The following is a 23,960-nucleotide window of genomic DNA, read 5'->3' on the forward strand; positions in this document are numbered from 1 at the left end:
AGTGTTGCAGTGATTTCACTCAAGGTAGTAGCTGACATGTATAGTGATGAGTCATCAATACACATAATTTTTTTTTTTTTTTTTAACCTTTATTTAACTAGGCAGGTCAGTTAACAACAAATTCTTATTTTCAATGACGGCCTAGGAACAGTGGGTTAACTGCCTTGTTCAGGGGCAGAACAACAGATTTTTACCTTGTCAGCTCAGGAATTCGATCTTGCAACCTTTCGGTTACTAGTCCAACGCTCTAATCACTAGGCTACCCTGCCGCCCCATAGACACACAGGCTTTATTCAGAGTCAGTGGCATGTYATTAGTAAAGATTTTAAAAAGTAAGGGGCCTAGAGAGCTGCCCTGGGGAATTCACGATTCTACCTGGATTATAGTGGAGAGGCTTCCATGAAAGAACAMCMTCTGTGTTCTGAGACAGGTAACTCTTTATCCACAGTATAACAGGGGGTGTAAAGCCATAACACATACATTTTTCCATCAGCAGACTATGATYGATAATGTAAAAAGCTGCACTGAAGTCTAACAAAACAGCTCCTACAATCTTTTTATTTTGTGTAAGTGCTGTGCTTGTTGAATGTCCTTCCCTATAAGTGTGCTGAAAGTCTGTTGTCAATTTGTTTACTGTAAAATAGCATTGTGTCTAGTCAAACACAATTTTTTCAAGAAAATGTTTCAAAGGCAATGCCAYGACGTGCCCATTTCCATCACCAATTCAAGGACCTTCTATGCTAACGGCCAGTGATATGGAGATTTGGAGCACACAGAGAAACCAGGGGTCCTGACCTCCAGGGGRCCCCCATTGATTTTGTTAGTCACTCTCACTCAGATATCATTAACATGGCATAAGTCATGGTAAATGAGTAGAATTGCAGGAAATTTGCTTTAAAGCWGCAAAAATGTCTCTCCACCCAATGGCAAAATGGGTAGAAWTGCAGGAMATTCGCTTTAAACTACAGAAATKAGTAGAACTGGGAAACGGCAAGAGAGGAAGAGAGAGAKAGACTCTGTCGCCTCTCTCCCTCCCTCTATCCCATCCTCCCTCCCCTCTCTCCCTCATTCTCTCCCAGGCCACTGTGGTTCTTTAATTGCTGTGAATTATGTGGCTTCTGTTTCTGGATGAGTGAGAAAGCACTTAGTGTGCGTTACCATATTTGTTGGAATGTCTCTTTGCCTTCCAGACTCGTGGTCTTAGTCAGATGTCCCATTCGTTCAACATATCAACAGAGGGATGAATGTGATGTAGCATGTTACATCAACTTTCATGACCATGACATGACAGAACTAGTGGTCAAAAAAAAGGGGCTTCAATCTTTAATCCACAGTGATATCATCACACACAAAATACGCATAACCCTATAGCACTACGAGTGCATATTGTAGGCCATAGCAATATCCAATGAAGTAGAACCTTTCYTGTCTTCGTTGTTATGTATCTCTATTAGTCTTTACTGTCTTGAGTAAGCTAAAGCTGAATAGCCATAAGCATTTTGGAGTTGACAATAACGAGGCTAAGATCGCCATCTAGTGGAGAAAGTTCACAGCAGTCAACAGCTGAGCTGAATTCTGCTCTTAGGACACATCATACACCAGAAATGTAATCTGAAATACAGGCCTCTGATATATGTTTTACTATTTGGACCAGTTTTCATAAATGGTTTCAGAGTAGAAGTACTGATTTAGGATCAGTTTAGCTTGAATAAGATTAAATGAATAAGATTACATGGACATGGGGCGGGAACTGATCCTAGATCAGCACTTTGATGCTTGATACATACAGCCCCAGAGCTATTGGTTTGTATGGGATGGTTGACATTTGACAGCATAGATATAGAACTGATATATTGTCTGTGGTTGACAGTCTTACCTTGGGGACAGTGAGATGGGATAACTGTGATTCATTCCATACATGTGAAACCTCTGTCAGATTGCTGTTATCTATAATATATTAATAACAACATTTGCCATTTAGCAGATACTCTTTTCAAAGTGACTTACAGTCATGTGTGCATGCCTTGTCTTCTACATTATCTTTATACTTTATCTTTATTCAGCATCTTCTTCATAAAAAAACCCATCCCGAAAGAAGAGGAGGCTGGTTTGGGGAGGACTGCTCATMGTAATGGCTAGAATGGAATGGTATCTAACACATGGAAACCATTTGTAGGATGTGTTTGATATACACGCCCATAAATTCGTTTCCAGTCATTACTACCCTGCCACCAGCCACCGCTATTGACTTGTAGGCCTATACAAACGAAGGCTGCATAGGCCTACAAAACTGGCATTTATCAGTACAGGCCTACAAAAAAATATTTAAACAAATAAAATGTAACAAAAAGCMTAAACAAATTAAATGCAGGGGGCGCCCTCTCCATTCTGAGTGGGCTGACAGTGTGTGACAGTACTGCACTCTCAGCACCATAACACACATGGTTGTGTGTGAGTGGGTGGGTGACTGGGTTGTGCCGGAAAGATTAACATCAGTTTTTGTTGACACCAGAGGAGCCAGCATGAGCCTCATTTCTCATGGCAGTCAAAGAGTTGGATGCGGACTTAATTCCTCTTTTGTTTGCACTGATGTGAGCAAAAGGGACATTTGTCAGTTCAAGATTAGGGGAGTAGGCTACGACCAGTTGTTATGGAATACAATGATAATATAACCTGCCATGACAGAGTCACTGTCTCGTCCGGGAATCCCCACATCTCCGCGGCAATCTTCTCTGCGGAGGTACTAGGCAATTTAATCGCCTTGGTCCTTTTGGAGATGCGGCGCCGGCGGCAAATTCCATCATTGTTCCAGGTGCTGGTGACTGCGCTGGTGACTACAGATCTACTAGGTTCCTTAGCCATCAGTCCTCTTGTACTAGCCTCTTATACACAAAACAGGACCTTGGTAGATATGAGTAAAAACAGAGCAGTATGCGCCTACTTTGGTTTCAGCATGACTTTTTTCAGCCTCGCCACTTTGGCCCTTCTGTGCGCCATGGCTTTGGAGCGCTACCTCTCCTTTGGACAGCCGTATTTTTACGAGCGGCACTTGACAAAGCGCTGCGGATACATCACCATTCCACTCRTCTATCTGGTCTGCATCTTCTTCTGCCTAGCACCTTTTATGGGCTTTGGAGAATACGTCCAATATTGCCCGGGGACTTGGTGCTTCTTTGACATGAACCCAAACGTGACCCAACACAAAGTATACGTCGGTGTGTATGCGTCATTAGCTCTTATCATGATTTCGACGACAGTAGTTAGTAACTTATCTGTCGTCTACCATTTGATTATAATGTATCGGATGTGCAAAGCGCACCGTGGGGGAGTTACGCGACAGATACGGTTCTACCAAAAATCCTTCGCCATGACTGAGGAAGTGGAGCATCTTCTGCTACTGGTGTTYATAACAGTGGCTTTCGTCATCTGTTCGTTTCCTTTAGTGGTAAGTAAGATCATTCGTTTCGATAAAGCTGGTCTAAGTGTTGAAAMTATTGAGACAGTCGAAYGTGCAGTGGTGGTTTTTCTTGTGGTCTTCGACATCACCACTTCTGCTTCTGCTACATCTAGAAATAAGCCATCATTTAAAATGTAACTTGCACAGAACAAAAAGGTATAGCCTACATGGAGCAATACCATTGACAAATTATGATTATTTATTGATTACATATTACCAGGGCCCAGAGGCAGACATTGATTTGGAGGCCCCAGGCAGAGACCAGTCTCAGGCCCCGATCTGAATGCACCTCATTGCTGCAGCTTAATTTAAATGAAAGTCACATTTGCAATCACATCACATGAAACAATGCATGGGAAYTCTGCCAGGGTGAAATAGTCATTATTATGAACCAGTCCTTGGGTAATTAATAACATTTGTTTCTACTATTATGAGAAAAAMWTGGATTTTAATATTGATATGAAATATATGTATATTGATCTATTATGAATTATGAAACCAAGGAGGCTCATGGTTCTTCTCACCCCTTTCCATAGCCTTACACAGTAATTATAACAACTTCCGGAGGACGTCCTCCAACCTATCAGAGCTCTTGTAGCATGAACTGACATGTTGTCCACCCAATCAAAGGATCAGAGAATTACTCTAGTACTGAAAGCATAAGCTACAGCTAGCGAGCACTGCAGTGCATAAAATGTGGTGAGTAGTTGACTCAAAGAGAGAGAAAGACAACAGTTAACCAGTTTTGAACAAATTAATTTATTCCAAAATACTTTCAGTTTCACTAGTTTAGCCTACTCAAACATAGGGATGCTATGTTAGCTAGCTGGCTATGACTATCCAACACAACACTGGAACTCTTCCAAGTCAAGGTAAGCTTTTGGTTTTACWAATTTATTGCYGTCTGGGCCCRCCGGTGTAAGTGCTAAACTGCTTATTGACACTGTAARGTTACTGCATGATTGTAGCGGGTTTACTAAAGCGTTAGTTCTATTAGCTATGTTGACTATGACATTACTTTAGTTAATATGGTGACAACAATGTAGGCTGTGTGTAGCGGTTATGATATGGTTTTGCTTGGAAAGGTTTTTTCGCCTGGTCATATACAGCTGATGTGTTGTGCATTGAAGTCCACAAGTGAAGGGAAACTCCCGTTTGCAACTGTTGGACTAATGATTACACCCTATATCAGCTAGATGCAGGCAAGAGTGTGCAAGGTGATATTGAATGTGTCACTGTCTGTCTATGTGTCACTGTCTGTCACCTCAATTTTTTTCTATCGATCTGTGTGCACTACGTTGTAGACTTTCATTCATTGGCTAGGGTATAGGTAAAATTTGAATATCATGTCGAAGTCTAAACCTATTGCTGTTAYATTTAACTGGGTGAATGGAATATGAATGACAGTCATCCAAYATGCTGTAATAGAAATAAGGTCATGCTCATGAAAATAAAAAATCTTTAAAAACCTTGAAAACCTTATCTTATATGGCACCRACCGCCACTGCTGGGCACAGTAGCCAGGCAAAACCCGCCTMCGTTCCCATTTCAATCTTAACTTTGAAGCTTCCAGCTGGTTCTAAAAATGATGCCCAGCTCATGAGGTGCCTTGGTGATGTGAGGCCTGAAGCAATTTACTTTTCTGCCTAATGGTAAGACCGCCACTGACAGGCCCTTTATATTTATTTTTTATTTAACCTTTATTTAACTAGGCAATTTAGTTAAGAACAAATTCTTATTTACAATGATGGCCTACACCGGCCAAACCCGAACGACGCTGGGCCAATCGTGCGCCGCCCTTTGGGACTCCCAATCACAGCCGRTTGTGATACAGCCTGGAWTCGAACCAGGGTGTCTGTAGTGATGCATCAAGCACTGAGATGCAGTGCCTTAGACCGCTGCRTYCTACTTACTRTAGTTTTCTTGCACCTGTTATAGCCTAAGCCTACTTACTACTACCAAGACTACCTGGCTTGTAATAAATAACAATGAAACATTTGGTCTGTCTTAATTGATGACCATTATATGGTTTTGTTGATTTTGAAATTCTGAATAACYGACTGTGATGCCTTTTCTCTTTTCYCCCATATAGCTCCGTGTGTATGTCAACTTTACAGGCAGGTCAAAGGAGAGCCATGCCACCGATCTCGCTGCGCTTCGCCTGCTGTCCTTCAACTCCATCATCAACGCTTGGGTCTTCATCATCCTCAGGCCATCAGTGCTGCGCTTTCTCTGGAGAAAGCTGACACTGAGTAAGGCCCAGAGGCCCCCWGAGGCCCCCACATTCCCCCAGGAAAAGTCTCTCCCAGCTGGGCCCAAACTCCCTCTGCCAAGCCCACTTATCGAGCTCCAGAACGACGAAGTGGAGGGAGTGGACAAGACATAGGGCCCGTTGGAGCGAATCACTTTCGTCAAGTCGTTGACCATCATTGGTCACCGTCTTTCAAAGTGTGTTGCATTATGGTTATAAAAYGGTCCGACTTRCKAGTACAMGTYGACAGCATGAACTTTACAAAAATCATGTGATCAAATGTCATGCAGTTCTTGATGAAGTCGTCTTCAAGTCGCTGCAGTTACTTCTCACCAACTGCACCATGCAGCCATTACCTGCATTGTGAGAGGCACTATTGGTCAACCAATCATTCTTTTTTTTTCTTTTTTTTTGACCCACGCGCATGTGGTCAAATAAATGACTGAAACAGGAATCAACTTTGCACGATTCTAAAGTTACAGGGGATACAAATGAAAAGTGATATTTGAGATCTCTCAAGAACCAATGAATTGTACACAAGTTATGTTTCCAGTTTGTGAGTGTGTGATATGGGGGTACAGAAAAGTGTATTTTGATATTTATACAGACAAACTTTTATAAACAATAGCAGCTACATGTATGTTGACACTGCCATGTTGATCTGAGCTTTGCTGTTGGAAACTACAGTTTCCGAATTTTGGCTGTCGCAGATACACCTCCCCCGACTTCACTCCTCGACTTTGGTCTACAGTGGGTTGCTTTCGCCCCCTACCACTCAAACAAGCCCATTGTGTCAGGCATATTGGACTAGGGGGCCAATGACCCACTTTTGAAGGATTAAGATAATAACCCTCTGACATCAGCAGGAGCCCAAGAGGKCACAGGAAGTGATTTGTCAGACATCCACTGACTGGTTGAAAGGACACCCGGACACTGAAGTGCAGTGTCTTCAGTAACATAGGGGACATTCACTTACTGACTTCCATGACAGGAGATTGGAATAGATCTAGGAAGAGATCAGACTTTGAGGTCAAATCAAATCGAATCAAATTTTATTGGTCACATACACGTGTTTAGCAGATGTAGCGAAATGCTGGCTGTGGCACTGATAGGTTATACCCACACAATATGCATTTGGAATATCACTTAGAATTTTAAGAATTCATTATGTGTCTATTTATATCATTGATATATTAAAAAAGCTATATTATCAGCACTTTATAGGACTGAAATTAAAATTTGACCAAACTCCTTCTGGACGAATGGGTCGAGTATTTACTGTATTTATGAAGGTCAATGACAATCACAAGTCGGCTAATCTTAAACTGACTGTTGATTGGAGAACCAAATATAATGTGTATGTACGTATTTTATTGAATGTTTGCAGTATGTCACACCCTGATCTGTTTCACCTGTCTTTGTGATTGTCTCCACCCCCCTCCAGGTGTCGCCCATCTTCCCCATTATCCCCTGTGTATTTATACCTATGTTCTCTGTTTGTCTGTTGCCAGTTCGTCTTATTTGTCAAGTCAACCAGTGTTTTTGTGTCTTAGCTCCTGCTTTTCCCAGTCTCTCTTTTTCTCGCCCTCCTGGTTTTGACCCTTGCCTGTCCTGACTCTGAGCCCGCCTGCCTGACCACTCTGCCTGCCACTGACACTGAGCCTGTTTGCCAACCTGTACCGTCCCTAAAACTCGGTGGTTAGCAGCGCCGCCCCACCGGCCACTCCACCTTCCCGGGAGCCTCGTTTACCTCCCCCGGAATGCTTTAATGGAGAGCACCTGTCGGGCGTATTTTCAGCCTTCCTCCCTCCCCTCAGATCACTCCAAGATAGCCTACCTCATCACGCTGATGTCTGGGAAGGCTCTCACCAGGGCCACCGCCGTTTGAGATCAACAGCCGGCCATGTGCATGAGTTTGGAGGGGTTCATGGGAGAGGTGAGGAAGGTTTTTGATGCACCATTCTCCGGGAGAGAAGCTGCCTGGAAGCTAATCCAGCTCCGGCAGGATGCCCGCAGAGTGGCCGACTATGCTGTGGATTTCCGCATGTTGGCAGCGGAGAGTGCGTGGAACCAGGAAGCACTGTTCGACTTGTTCCTGCACGGCGTCTCGAAGGAGGTTAAGGGTGAGCTTGCTGCTCAGGATTTACCCACGGATCTTGACTCCCTCATCGCTTTGACCATCTGCATCGATGGGCGATTGTGGGAACGACGGATGGAGAGGAAATTCGATTTCGCTCGCACGTCCAGGGACTTCCACCTCACCTCCGAGTCATCCCGGAAATCCCCGACGGTCCCATTGCCGAGAGCACCCAAGGTTTCCCAACCTTCCTCGAGAGTCACCGAAGACGGCCGAAGCACTGTTTCCCGAGACTATGCAACTAGGCAGATCTTGGCTATTGCCAGCGGAACGGCAACACAGGATCAACACAAGGAACTGTCTGTACTGCGGTAATTTTGGTAATTTTGTGTCCTCTTGCACGGTAAAAGACAAGGCTCACCAGTAGGAGCGAGTACTCTGGTGGGCCATATGGAGARATTTTCTGCTTCCATTACTCGCACCCCTTTTCATGTCATTCTGCTGTGGGGAAACCAGTACAAATCTTTCCGGGTCCTCATTGACTCTGGGGCCGATGAGAGCTTTTTGGACACCACACTGGCTTCCGAACTGAACATCCCCACTCAGCACCTCTCCATTCCCATGGATGTTAGAGCGCTGGACGGGCGCTCTATTGGTCAGGTCACCCATAACACCAATCCCATCAACCTACGTGTATCAGGTAATCACAGCGGGACCATTCTTCTGACTCCAGCGACACAATTCCCTCATCAACTGATCTACGGGTGCTATCATGGGCTGGAGTCCGTTCTGCCACGCCCATTGTCTGAAGTCGGCGCAATCTGCCCCAGGACATCTTCCTGGGGGCTCGGAATTTGCTCTGGACCTCTCCTCCATTCCCGTGGAGTACCAGGACCTCCGGGAGGTGTTCAGCAAGTCCCGGGCCACTTCCCTTCCGACGCACCGCYCCTATGACTGCGGGATTGACCTTCTCCCTAGCACCAAGCTGCCCCGGGGACGTCTGTACTCTCTGTCGGGACAAGAGACCAAGGCTATGGAGACCTACATTGGGGACTCCCAAGCTACAGGATATATCCGTCGCTCTTCCTCTCCCGCTGGCACAGGTTTCTTCTTCATGGAGAAAAAGGACAAGACCCTGCGCCCGTGCATTGACTACCGGGGACTCAATGATATTACTGTGAAGAACCATTATCCGCTACCACTCATTTCCCCGGCCTTCAAGCCGCTCCAGGGTGCCACTGTTTTCTCCATGCTGGATCTACAAAACACCCACCACCTCGTGCGGATACGATAGAGGGACGAGTGGAAGACCGCCTTCAACACGGCTAGCGGCCACTACGAATACCTGGTCAGGACTTTTGGCCTCACCAACGCCCCTGCAATGTTCCAGGCTCTGGTGAATGATGTGCTCCATGTCCGAAAGGTTCTCCAGTGCCTTCTACATTGGGGACTCCAGCGCCTTCTGGAGAACCAGTTGTTTGTTAAGGCAGAAAAGTGTGAGTTCCATTGCTCCACCATTCCTTTTCTGGGCTACATCATCTCTGCTGGGAGTGTCCAGATGGATCCCGAGAAGGTGAGAGCGGTGGTGGATTGGCCCTACGTCCAGGGTGCAGTTGCAATGCTTCCTGGGGTTTCGCCAACTTTTATCGCCACTTTATCTGGGGTTACAGCACCCTGGCCTCCCCCTGTCTGCACTCACCTCTACCAAGATTCCGTTCACGTGGTCATCTGCCACTGACTGGGCGTTCCGGGACCTTAAACACTGCTTCACCACTGCTCCTATCCTGGTTCATCCTGACCCTTCCCATCAGTTTGTGGTGGAGGCCGATGCTAAGGATGTCGGAGAGGGGGCTGTCCTGTCCCAACGTTCTACCCTGGACCTTAACTTCACTAGGGTAGGGGGCAGCATTGGGTATTTTGGATGAAAAGCGTGCCCAAATTAAACTGCCTGCTACTCAGCCATAAAAGCAGAATATGCATATAATAAGTAGATTTGGATAGAAAACACTCTGAAGTTTCTAAAACTATTTGAATGATGTCTGTCAGTATAACAGAACTCATATGGCAGGCAAAAACCTGAGAAAAAATCCAACCAGGAAGTGGGAAATCCTGAGGTTTGTAGTTTTTTTTCATTTTTCAAACTCATGGTCCGGGTATCGAATACACAGCTGTCTATCGGGTCATATTTGCACCTTCCTAAAGGGCTTCCACTAGAATGTCACCAGTCTTTAGAACCTGTTTGAGGCTTCTATCTGTGAAGTGGGGGCGAATTGAGAGGGAATTGAGTCATAGGGTCTGCCAGAGGCATGAGCTGACCACAGCGCGCTCACCTATAGTTAGCTTGCGGTTCTCCATTGCAATTCTACAGGACAAGGAATTCTACCGGTTTGAACATTATTGAAGATTTATTTGTTAAAAACATCTCTAAAGATTGATTCTATGTACATCGTATTGGACCTGTTTCTACGGACTGTAACAGAACTTTTATGCTTTTCCGTCTGCACCTATAGTGATCGTGCCTCATGAATTTTTTGATTACTGGCCTAAACGCGCTGAACAAAAAGAGGTATTTTGGACATAAATGATGGACAACTATCGAACGAAACAAACATTTATTGGTGGAAACTGCGGATCTGGGAGTGGCATTCTGATGAAGATCATCAAAGGTAACTGAATATTGATAATGCTATTTCTGACATCTGTTGATAACACAACATGGCGGATATCTGTTTGGGTTGGTTTTGGTCTCTGACGTGTACTCAAAGATTAATTCGCATGCCTGTTCTTTTTCCGTAAAGTTTTTTTTGAAATCTGACACAAGCGGTTTGATGTTATAGCGAGAAGTGGATCTAAATTGCATGCATTAACAGTTGTTTTTTTATCAATGTTTATTAAGAGTATTTCTGTAAAGTTGAATGTGGGCTCTCTGGCAAAATCACCGGATGGATTATTTTGGAACTACTGAACATAACGCGCCAATGTCACTTCAGATTTTTGGAATATACAATATGAATTTTACCCAAACAAAACATACATGTACTGTGTACACATGAAGTCCCATGAGTGTCATCTGATGAGATCATCAAAAGGTTTAGTGATTCAAATTTATCTCTATTTCTGCTTTTTTGTGACTCCTCTCTTATGTGGAAAAATGGGCTGTGTTTTTCTGTGGACCTTGGCTTATGACCTAACATAATCGTTTGGTGTGCTTTCGTCATAAAGCTCTTTTGAATAAGGACACTGTGGCTTGGAATTTACCAACAAGTATATCTTTAAAATGGTGTAAAATACTTGTATGTCTGAGGAATTTTAATTATGAGATTTCTGTTGTTTTGAATTTGGCGCCCTGCAGTTTCACTGGCTTTTGACGAGGTGGGACGCTACCGTCCCACATACTCTAGTGAGGTTAAGCTGCACCCCTGCGCCTTCTTCTCCCACCGCCTCAAAGCCACGGAGAGGAACTACGATGTGGGGAATCGGGAGCTTCACGCGGTGAAGATGGCGTTGGAGTCATTGTGTGGACCGACCACAAAAACCTGGAGTATCTCCGAACCACCAAGCGCCTCAACTCCAGGCAAGCGAGATGGGCCCTGCTGTTTACCCGGTTCAACTTTTCCCTCTCCTACCGGCCGGGGTCCAAGAATGTCAATCCGGATGCCCTGTCTCACCACTATAACCCCACGGTTACCACCCCGGAGCCCGAGACCATCCTTCCCACCTCGTGTCTGGCGACGGCACTCAGTTGGGTTATAGGGAAACAGGTCCGGGAGGCGCAGCGGTCCCAGCCGAACCCTTGGGGGGCCCAGATAACCGGATGTTTGTGCCTGACGCTGTCCGCTTCGCGGTCCTGGAGTGGGCCCATTTCCCCAGGCTTGCCTGTCACCCGGGCTCTCGTCACACCCTGGCTTTTGTGTGACAACGCTTTTGGTGGCCTACTATGGTTCCGGATCTTGCCGCGTTTGTTGGTCTGCGCACAGAACAATACTCCTCGGCAAGCTCCGGCTGGTCTTCTCCAACCACTGCCTGTCCCTCATCGTCTGTGGTCCCATATATCTTTGGATTTCGTCACGGGTCACCCCCTGTCTGATGGCAATCCTGACTGTGGTCGACCGGTTTTCCAAAGCCACTCACTTCATTCCTCTCCCCAAACTACCCTCGGCCAAGGAGACGGCCCAGCTTATGGTGCAGCACATCTGCTGGATCCACAGACTCCCGGTGGACATGGTCTCCGWCCGGGATGCGCAGTTCTCGTCCCGGTTCTGGAAGGCGTTCTGCACGCTCATTGGGTTGTCGGCCAGCCTGTCCTCTGGATTCCACCCCCAGTCCAACGGCCAGTCGGAGCGAGCCAACCAGGACTTGGAGACGAGAGACGCTGCCTAGTCTTCGCCAACCCTACCACCTGGAGTCAACAACTGGTATGGGTTGAGTATGCTCGCAATACCCTCCCTTGCTCTGCCAYGGGTCTCTCGCCCTTCGAGTGTTCCGTGGGATATCAGCCTCCGCTCTTCCCAGAGCAAGAGGAAGAAGTCAGCAATCCCTCTTCCCAGATGTTCATCCCCCAMTGTCGCCGTACCTGGAAGAGAGCCGGGCCACTCTGCTGAAGACCACTACCAGGTATAGACGACAAGCAGATTTCCATCAGACCAATGCTCCACGCTATTGGCTCGGGCAGAGGGTATGGCTCTCCACCCGGGACCTGCCCTTCTAGGTGGAGTCTCGTAAACTTTCCCCCCGTTTCATTGGTCCGTTCCCCATCTCTAGAGTCATTAGCCCCACTGCTGTTTGTCTTTTGTTACCCCGTACCCTCTGTATTCACCATACTTTCCATGTGTCTAGGATTAAGCCTGTGTGTTAAAGCCCTTTGTCTTCTGTTTCCAGGCCCACCCCTCCTCCCCGTGTCATCGATGGYCATCTGTCATACATGGTGAGACGCTTCCTGAGTGTTCGACCACGAGGCAGGGGTTTCCAGTACCTGGTTGACTGGCAGGGTTATGGCCCGGGGGGAGAGCTGCTGGGTCCCCGCTAGAGAAATCCTGGACCCAGCCCTCATCGCCGACTTCCACCGCCAGCACCCCGGTCAACCAGGTATGCGTCCAGGTGAGACGACAGGTGGCGCCCATAGATGGGGGGTACTGTCACACCCTGATCTGTTTCACCTGTCTTTGTGATTATCTCCACCCCCCTCCAGGTGTCGCCCATCTGCCCCATTATCCCCTGTGTATTTATACCTRTGTTCTCTGTTTGTCTGTTGACAGTTCGTCTTRGTGGTTGTTTTAAGATGTGATTTATAGTCTTTTATGTATTGCATTGTCATTAACTCCAATTTGAACGGTAGTCCGTTATAGGGCTCCCGAGTGGCGCAGCGGCCTAAGACACTGAACACGGCATCAACATGCAGTGTCAGAAATGCTTGTCATTTTATGATATTTATGTTAAGCTGGAGGAGTGTAAATGTGCCAGCTTGGAGGAGGTCACTAAAGCACAGAGTGCCTCCTATGCGTGGTATGACGGACGTAAACTTCGGATCACTGCTAGCTCAGCAAAGAAGGTTCCTGTGCRCACCTCAACAAATCCAGACAACTTTGTGTGGCAGCATCTCTTCCCCAGGTTCCATGGGAACTCAGCAACCACATATGGTAAGGAGAACAAGCAGGTGGCCTACACATGGATGGAGAGCTGTGGGCTTAGTCTAGAGAGGAGAGGCACAGTAGTGAGTGTCAAGGAGTCATGGCTTTCTGCAAGCCCAGATAGTGTTAAACTCTCAAGAACTTCTAGAAATCAAATGTCCTGTTCTGAGTAAGAAGTGTGAGTCTCTGACTGAACTGTTCTCTAGCAAACTCACCGATGTGAAGCTGGTGGATGRGGTTCCTCAGCTGCAACCGAATGGAGCCCGTGGGTACTACATGCATGTGCAAATGGGCATGTTCTGCACAGGACTGGAGAGACACAAACTGCTGTCTGGGCTCCATCCGAGCAGGTTGTTATTGATGTGCCTTTTGATGTGAAGTTCTGTGCTGATGTTATCCCTGAACTGAAGACATTTTATTTCACAGATATGCTGCCAAGGACACTATATGAGATCCAGTCAGGCAGACTAAGTCTGTGCTCCAAATATGTTATTTTGTGTGGTATCTAGGCTCGGGGCCTAATACTTTGTTTTTAAATAGTTCTTATTTTGTGCCTTCTAAAGTTCACTCTGTTAGCTCTACCTTATCTAAGTATAACTCTGTGTTTTTTGTTGTTGTACTGTACAGTTCTCTTCATATATGCACATTTACCTGATTATATTTGCATAATTCTTCTTGGTGTTTTTTATGTCTTGCCTTGTACAGCTCTTTTCATACAGTACATGTTTATCTAATGCCTAAGGATAACTGCTTATGATTTATGAATATTTTTTATTGTACCTTGTATAGCTCTTTCTTCTCATATGGCACTATGAACTTATCTAAGCATACCGTAACTCCTCTTGCTCGTGGCAAATTATGGYGTGAAGAAAAACACTATGAAATTCCACTTGTTGACATTTTCTTTGATACGTAACATTTTGAAATGAAGGACGAGGAGGCATGTCTAAAGGTTTCAAATTGTGTTTTCAGTTTGATTCTGGGTTTTGTTTTCAAGAGCACAAATGAACAAAACAGTGTGGCACTTGATAAACAGTTGTCTTCCCTCTTGGTCTGTTAGAGACATTTTGATGTTGAAGAAAATGTATTTAAAATAGATTTAAGAAGGCATGATAGTGGCACCTAGTGGATTCCTGTAATTATCAGGAACAGGCAAAGTTACAGTATATTTCAAATGTAGGAACATTAAAATGATTCAGATTAAACAGGAAACTATATATATATATACATACACACACACATTATAGCGTATAAAGTCACATTTCAGATSTATGAACATTCTCACTGCTCACTCGGCATCCTCATGAATGATCTCAACCTGCATGTCAACAAGTGCTGCACAGATTCTAAGGACTTTGTCCATTTTGTGTGTCAGGTTGATGGGAACAGTCTGGGAGAGGATTTTTGAACACCTTGTGTTGTTTGATAACTCTCTCAACATGGATACGCGCWTTAGCTATCATTCTCGTGCTTGTGACATCCTCATCAGACAGCTGGCCTCCTTTCTGAGTGAAGGCTGGTATGGCAAGGTTTACCTTCCTCTCATAGAGCAGATCTCAGATGGTGAAGCCCCTGTCTGCCATTACTTCATTGCCAGGCCTAAGGTATTCCAGGAAGCCAGAGTTTTGGGTGATGAACTTGTCAATGCATCTGCCTCCATATGCAGGAGAAATTAACATAATGAGTCCACATGGAGCAATGACAACCAAATACTTGATAGTATTGCTGGAATAATAGTGGCTGTATGACCTCCCTCTGGAATCGATATTGTGTGCTTTCTGATGAGTGGTTTCAGAGCAGTCGATGATGCATGTAGTGTTGTGGAACTTCTCTTTGAAGCACTGAGGCATTGTGTTCTGGATTGTCTCCCTCGGCAGTCATGGAATGTAGATCCTCATGTGCTCCTCCATTGTGTCAATCCAGTAGAAAAAGATTCTGCTCATTACTCTCTGGGACACAGCAAAGCCTTCAGGAAGATCACCCTGGAGAAGATTCAGCTTCAGCTTCATAAAGGTTATCAGTATTTGATCAGTGATATGCATTTTGAAGTTAGCTGTGTAGAATTTCTGAAGAAATGTTACATGGTCAAGGAAAACACTAAGGCCAGTATACAACAATGAGCTAGTGTCATTCTTCAGGATGGTATGGGTCAATGGCTCTGCACTACCACATTGGGTTTGTTTGTAGCAGGTGGGCTTGTTGACTGGTTCTCTTGACACGTAGCTGTGATCAGTYAGTGGTGGAACCTCCATTGAGTATCAGCATCTTTATGCTGCGRTGGCATTGGCACACTCAGATCAGACTCTGCATCATCACAGTTGTCTTCATCTGTCAAGCAAACATAAGAGAGATAACAAGTTTAACAAAACAAAAATACACAGACAGCGTACTGGTCATGGTTAGGTAAAAAAAAACACTTGAACATTTAATAATTTAGCTAGTTAGACATTTCATGAGCATCACCAGTGGCATGCCAKCAATGATGGGGATAGTCATGGCATGGGGGAGACATTGTCACACAGGAGTTGTTGGATAGCTAATAATGTAGGGACTAACTAGCTAGGCTAGTTASYTAGCACACTGTATCAGATGGGCTGCCCCCAAGCTAGCTAGCTAAGTGAGTACAGTATGTAGCTAGTTACAGTATGTTAGGACTTAGGAGTGGCTACCTACTACTAAAATAGTTAGCTAAGCTAGCAAATTTCTGCCTGATTCAGAACACCCCATCTGTGACGATAGCTAGCGAGCAGCAGCTAGCTAACAGCTACAGTACCTGTATTTGTTGATGTCCTGATGAGACGACGCCTTCTGGTCTGTACTGGAGCAAAATAGCCCAACAACTTCTCAGTGAAAGGATACTCTTCAGTCGGCCTCTTGTCCACGAAGTGACAGGAACACACACACGGTTTGGTGGTTTCTTCAAGTTCAATGCTTTGAGCCAAAGCCGAAGAGACTCCTCATCCTTAGGAGGTGGGTACAAATCAAAAGGCGCCTCACAACTGCACTCCAATCTGAAAAAAGGTCTGATATACCACGGCTGTCAGCCAAATAGCCAAATCCACATTCAGGGCTCGAACCACCCACTTCATTATCTAATTTAGACCATGGCATTGTTGAATACTCGTTTCTGATTGGCTTGAAGGGCACTCTTGAGTGTGCATTATTTCCCTATAACGCATGGTATATCAGCAAGGTAGAATTCAATGGCTATAGTTCATTCTTACATGTTCTATGTTTTAGCTGCTTTTGAAAGCAAAAGTCCAATTGAAAACATTATTGCAGTGTTGTATTAAATGTTCATTATAGCAAGCTAGGACTGATGGTTTGGTTAGCTAACTAGCAAGTCTATTTCTTTGGTTACCAAGGGAACTAATGTAGATATCTAGTAAACTTGCTAGCTACTTCAGTGGATGTTGAACACATTTCTACCTGCAAATGACACCCAACGCACCGTCCAGGCACACCCTTGCTCTATGCCTTGCAACTCCATCAACCATCAACCATCAACCACCATGAGAGGTTGAAAATGACCGTGAATATGCCTGCCAGCTGTTCTGGGCATGCTCTGAGAATGTGCCCTGGAATACCATGTTGTGAGAGCGAGATCACCCAATCCTCTGGGTGGGTGACGGCCCTCACACCCGGCTCGATGTTGTTGTCAAAGCGTGCATAAAATGCGTTGTGTTCGTCTGGTAGAGGCGTCATTGGGCAGATCACGGTTGGGTCTTCCCTTGTAATCCGTAATGTACTGTAGCCCCTGCCACATGCAGCGGGCGTCGGAGCCTGTGTAATATTATTCCTATATTGTCCTTTTTTTCATTTGATTACACTGCGGAGGTTATAGCAGGCCTTTTTGTACTTATTCCTGTCTTCGAGCGTAGCATCAGGGTTGTCTACGATAGCTTTGTGTGCGGTAGCCCTGTTCTTAAGTTTGGCGCCAACCTCTTGGTGTCATCAAGGCCAGAAGAACCTTTGTATAAAATTAGCGTTTCCATTAGTATTGAACAGGAACATGAAGTCTATCAAATGTGTACTGTAACAACTGTGTAGCCCAGGGTTTCCCAAACTCGGTCCTCAGGACCCCAAGGGGTGCACGTTTTGGTTTTTGCCCTCGCACGACAGATTCAGAACATTGGTCTATCTCATCAACCACTTCCGCCATCTTCCCTCCAAGGCAGACTTCCTCTCTGGGTGTAACGCAACGAAAAGACTCCGCTGCAGGCAAAAAAAACTCTCCACCCACGAACATGCAGGCGGGTAAATCTACACACGTAAACCGTGTAGCCGCCATAAGGCCTTCTGCATCTGCGGTGGAAGGTGGGCAAGCTACAGCGGTGTTTGTCCCACTGTGAGACATCCGGAATATCAGTCTTCTCACGAAAACCACTGTAGCGGCCGAACTGTTTGGCCTACAAAACTAATATGACCACTCGATGGAAAGATGAGACTCTCGAACACGATGGTATTAGTTTTGCTCTACCACAAGTGTCACTGGAGGTAAACCTGAAGGTAACCCATACAAATTAATGGAAGTATGGAGGTAGTTTTGTCCCAACAAAAATAAGGGGTCAAATATGTGTACAAATATATATATATATATATATATATATATTTCCTGAGCTTTCTTATATATCCTAGATATAGGACAGACACTTTGAAACCTTATTCCTTGTGAGTTATTTTTTGCCATTTACAAATTCGTTATTCAATGCCTTTCTATGAGCTATAAATAATTGCTTTTGATACCTAAAGGGGTCCTAAAGTTCCAAATCAAATCCATGGTATGACGATCTTTAAAAATAATCCATATGTTAGCTTAGTAGAATTCCGCTCCCCGAATGACTTAGACATTTAGAGGTTAAGGTTAGGTCTATGGTTTGGGAAAGGCTTAAAACAAAATCATGATGTTTGTTTGTGAATTTCACTGGACCATTGAAGTTAGGGAGAGATTTATCTTATTTACTGTAGGGTTAGCTTTAATGCTCCACATGTACTGAATCTCTCCAAATGGTCCTTTATTGAACTACAGAATGAAGAAAACAAGTCAATTATGGCTCCAAGTGCAACAGGATATCAAACTGCATCTCAACAGTACACTTCCAAGGAAAGGATGCACAGTCATCTCACAACCAGTCTGGTTGCACTGATAAACATAGATTTGGACACGGAGCCCACTTACACTAACAAACAGTACGTGTACAGCCCATAAAAATGTATCACTTTTATAAACAAGGACATAGGATTTCGAAACACGTAACTCAGAACTTTATTTTCAAGATTTCTAAGATTTCTTTGCAGTGATATTGACAGGGACTATTCATGTTCATATCATTTTGATTGGACAGCTCACAGAATGTTGCACGTCTTATGATAATAACGAGGAACAGACAACTACTAGTAAGAACATAATTCCTGAGCCGACATAACTATAAGTGATCGTTTACCGATTTCAGGAATTGTTGGCACAATGCTAATGTTGCTAATAATTTGTGGTTAGTTTATCAAAACCAAAGTGTGGATTTGCAATCATTCTTTGTCCATAGACAAATCATACACAGTTTAGCAGATGTTATAGCGGGTGCAGCAAAATGCTTATGTTACTAGCTCCCAACAATGCAGTAAAATGTCAAACAAGTACACAAATAATACAACAACAAAAAATGTATCAAGAAATGTTGGAACGAATAACAAATTGCACTGTAACAGTAATCCAAATGCAATCTATACGTATATACACAGGATGAATTTACACAAGATATATACAGTTGAAGTCGGAAKTTTGCATACACTTAGGTTGGAGTCATTAAAACTTGTTTTTCAACCACTCCACAAATGTCTTGTTAACAAACTATAGTTTTGGCAAATCGGTTAGGACATCTAGTCTGTGCATGACACAAGTCATTTTTCCAACAATTGTTTACAGACAGATTATTTCACTTATAACTCACTGTATCACAATAACAGTGGGTCAGAAGTTTACATACACTAAGTTGACTGTGCCTTTAAACAGCTTGAAAAATCCAAAAAATGTCATGGCTTTACAAGCTTCTGATAGGCTAATTGACATAATTTGAGTCAATTCTAGGTGTAACTGTGGATGTATTTCAAGGCCTACCTTCAAACTCCGTGCTTGTGACGACCGTGTGAAAATGCTGGAGGAAACAGGTACAAAAGTATCTATATCTGTAACGACTCTCCTCTTTGTCTGATGATGAGGAATAGGAATCATCGTAAATTTAATGAAATGAAATGACAAAATTTAATTTAATGAACACTGAATGACAAAAAACAACAAAGASAGTGAACGACACGAAACAGGAAACAACTACCCACAAACACAGGTGGGAACAGGCTACCTAAGTATGGTTCTCAATCAGAGACAACGATTGACAGCTGCCTCTGATTGGGAACCATACCAGGCCAAACACATAGAAAAGGACAACATAGAACAAAACATAGAATGCCCACCCCAACTCACGCCCTGACCAAACCAAAATAGATACATAAAAAGGATCTCTAAGGTCAGGGCGTGACAGTACCCCACTTAGGTGGCGCCTCTGGAGCGGAGACCCTCGCCGCCGACCCTGGACAGGAGGGCGACTCTGGCAGCTCCGGACAGGAGGGAGACCCTGGCTGCTCCGGACAGGAGGGCGACTCTGGCAGCTCCGGACAGGAGGGAGACCCTGGCTGCTCCGGACAGGAGGGAGACTCTGGCTGCTCCGGACAGGAGGGAGACTCTGGCTGCTCCGGACAGGAGGAAGACCCTGGCTGCTCCGGACAGGAGGGAGACTCTGGCTAATCCGGACTGAAGCCCGTCGCTGGACTAGAGGGCGTCGCTGGAGGCTCCGGACTAGAGGGCGTCGCTGGAGGCTCCGGACTAGAGGGCGTCGCTGGAGGCTACGGACTGACGGCCTTCGTTGGAGGCCTCGTCGTTCATAACTCCTCACTGGAGGCTTCGTGCCATGGATCATCACTGGAGGCTTCGTGCCATGGATCACCACTGGAGGCTTTGTGCCATGGATCATCACTGGAGGCTTTGTGCCATGGATCATCACTGGAGGCTTCGTGCCATGGAGGTCACCACTGGAGCTTCGTGGCCATGGATCACCACTGGAGGCTTCGTGCCATGGATCCACCACTGGAGGCTTCGTGCCATGGATCATCACTGGAGGCTTCGTGCCATGGATCATCACTGGAAGCTTTTTGCTATGGATCATCACTGGAGTGCTTCGTGCCATGGATCATCACTGGAGGCTTCGTGCCATGGATCATCACTGGAGGCTTCGTGCCATGGATCATCACTGGAGGCTTCGTGCCATGGATCTCACTGGAGGCTTCGTGCCATGGATCATCACTGGAGGCTTCGTGCCATGGATCATCACTGGAGGCTTCGTGCCATGGATCATCACTGGAGGCTTCGTGCCATGGATCATCACTGGAGGCTTCGGCCATGGATCATCACTGGAGGCTTCTTGCCATGGATCATCACTGAGGCTTCTTGCCATGGAATCATCACTGGAGGCTTTGTGCCATGGATTATCACTGGAGGCTTCGTGCCATGGATCATCACTGGAGGCTTCGTGCCATGGATCATCACTGGAGGCTTCGTGCCATGGATCATCACTGGAGGCTTCGTGCCATGGATCATCACTGGAGTGGAGAGACACACAGGAGGCCTGGCTCTGGGAGCAGGCACAGGACTCACCAGGCTGGGAGGACATGCAGGAGTCCTTGGCCGAGGCACCGGATGCACTGGGCCGTGGAGGCGCACTGGAGGTCTCGAGCAATGAGCCTGCACAACCCCTCCTGGCCGATGCCCACTCTAGCCCGGCCGATGCGAGAGCTGCGATGGAGCGCACCGGGCTATGAACATGTACTGGAGACACCGTGCGCTCCACCGCATAACACGGTGCCTGACCAAGTACGACGCTCCACCCGGTAAGCACGGGGAGTTGGCTCAGGTCTTCCTACCTGACTCTGCCAATCTCCCCGTGTTCCCCCCCCAAAAAAAAATTCTGGGGCTGCCTCTCGTGCACCTCTCCTCGGCGTAACTCCTCGTAGCGTCGCCGCTCCGCTTTGGCTGCCCCCAGCTCCTCTTTAGGACGGCGATACTCTCCCGGCTGTGCCAGGGTCCTTTGCCGTCCAAGATTTCCTCCCATGTCCAGGAGTCCATCAATTTCTGCTCCTTCCTACCACGCTGCTTGGTCCTTTGGTGGTGGGTAGTTCTGTAACTAACTTCTCCTCTTCGTCTGTGATGAGGAATAGGAATCATCGACCAACACGCAGCGTGGTAAGTGTTCATCGTAAATTTAATCAAATGAACTGAACACTGAATGACAAAAAACAACAAAGAGAGTGAACGACACGAAACAGTCCTGTAAGATGAAAAAACACAAAACAGGAACCAACTACCCACAAACACAGGTGGGAACAGGCTACCTAAGTATGGTTCTCAATCAAGAGACAACGATTGACAGCTGCCTCTGATTGGGAACCATACCAGGCCAAACACATAGAAAGGACAACATAGAACAAAACATAGAAATGCCACCCCAACTCACACCCCTCACACACATCTCTAAGGTCAGGGCGTGACAATATCCACAGTAAAACGAGCCCTATATCGCCCTAACCTGAAAGGCCGCTCAGCAAGGAAGAAGCCACTGCTCCAAAATCGCCATAAAAAAGCCAGACTACGGTTTTCAACTGCACATGGGGACAAAGATCGTACTTTTTTGGAGAAAGGTCTCTCGTCTGATGAAACAAATATAGAACTGTTTGCCCATAATGACCATCGTTATGTTTGGAGGAAAAAGAGGGAGGCTTGCAAGCCGAAGAAACACCATCCCAACCGTGAAGCACGGGGTGGCAGCATCATGTTGTGGGGTGCTTGCTGCAGAGAGGACTGGTGCACTTCACAAAATAGATGGCATCATTAGCAAGGGAAACTATGTGGATATATTTAAGCAACATCTCAAGACATCAGTCAGGAAGTTAAAGCTTGGTCGCAAATGGGTCTTCCAAATGGACAATGACCCCAAGCATACTTCCAAAGTTGTGGAAAAATGGCTTAAGGACAACAAAGTCAAGGTACTGGAGTGGCCATCACAAAGCCCTGACCTGAATCCCATAGAACATTTGTGACAAAAAAGTGTGTGCGAGCAAGGAAGCCTACAAACCTGATTCAGTTACACCAGCGTCTGTCAGGAGGAATGGGCCAAAATTCACCCAACTTATTGTGGGAAGCTTGTGGAAGGCTACCTGAAACGTTTGACCCAAGTTAAACAATTGAAAGGGAATGCTACCAAATACTAATTGAGTGTATGTAAACTTCTGACCCACTGGGAATGTGATGAAATAAATAAAAGCTGAAATAAATCATTCTCTCTACTATTATTCTGACATTTCACATTCTTAAAATAAAGTGTTGATCCTAACTAACCTAAGACAGGGAATATTTACTATGATTTAATGTCAGGAATTGTGAAAAACTGAGTTTAAATGTATTTGGCTAAGGTGTATGTAAACTTCCGACTTCAACTCTATATCCTACCAACGGGACATTAAAAACTGTAATATCTTATGTTTCAGAGTCGTGGCTTGAACAACGACATGAATAACATACAGCTGGTGGGTTATACACTGTATCAGCAGGATAGAACMGTAGACTCTGGTAAGACAAGGGGTGACGGTCTATGTATATATGTAAACAACATCTGGTGCATGATATCTAATAAAGTCTCGAGGTTTTGCTCGCCCGAGGTAGAGGATCTCATGATAAGCTGTASACCACACTATTTACCAAGAAAGTTTTCATCTATATTCTTCGTAGCTGTCTATTTACCACCACAAACCGATGCTGGCACTAAGACCGCACTCAATGAGCTGTATACAACCATAAGCAAACAGGAAAACGCTCATCCAGAGGCGGCGCTCCTAGTGACATTAATGCAGGGAAACTTAAATCCGTTTTACCTCATTTCTACCAGCATGTTAAATGTGCAAACAGAGGGGGAAAAACTCTAGACCACCTTTACTCCTCGCACATACAAAGACACATACAAAGCTCTCCCTCGCCCTCCATTTGGCAAATCTGACCATAATTCTATCCTCCCGATTCCTGCTTACAAGCAAAAACGAATGCAGGAAGCACCAGTGACTCGGTCAATAAAAAAGTGGTCAGATGAAGCAGATGCTAAGCTACAGGACTGTTTTGCTAGCACAGACTGGAATATGTTCCGGGATTCATCCAATGGAATTGAGGAGTACACCACATCAGTCACTTGCTTCATCAATAAGTGCATCAATGATGTCATCCCCACAGTGACTGTAAGTACATGATTGGCTGAGAGAAATTGATGATAAAATGATTGTGGGTAGTGTCTTGTTAGATTTCAGTGCAGCTTTTGACATTATTGATCATAGTCTGCTGCTGGAAAAACGTATGTGTTTTGGCTTTACACCCCCTGCTATAACGTGGATGAAGAGTTACTTGTCTAACAGAACACAGAGGGTGTTCCTTAATGGAAGCCTCTCAAATACAATCCA

At 45.4% G+C, this 23,960-nt stretch overlaps 1 protein-coding gene across 1 annotated transcript; it reads left to right on the forward strand.

The window, feature by feature from the left end:
- The first annotated feature begins 2,491 nt into the window (after window positions 1-2,491).
- On the forward strand, window positions 2,492-6,967 carry LOC111954183 (prostaglandin E2 receptor EP2 subtype-like). The gene is made up of 2 exons (XM_023973709.1): window positions 2,492-3,445; window positions 5,550-6,967. The coding sequence occupies exons 1-2, from the start codon at window positions 2,651-2,653 to the stop codon at window positions 5,841-5,843; spliced, it is 1,089 nt and encodes a 362-aa protein (XP_023829477.1). The 5' UTR covers window positions 2,492-2,650; the 3' UTR covers window positions 5,844-6,967.
- The last annotated feature ends 16,993 nt before the right edge of the window (window positions 6,968-23,960 follow it).

The sequence above is a fragment of the Salvelinus sp. IW2-2015 genome, linkage group LG28, assembly GCF_002910315.2.
Source record: "Salvelinus sp. IW2-2015 linkage group LG28, ASM291031v2, whole genome shotgun sequence".
Lineage (NCBI taxonomy): Eukaryota > Metazoa > Chordata > Actinopteri > Salmoniformes > Salmonidae > Salvelinus > Salvelinus sp. IW2-2015.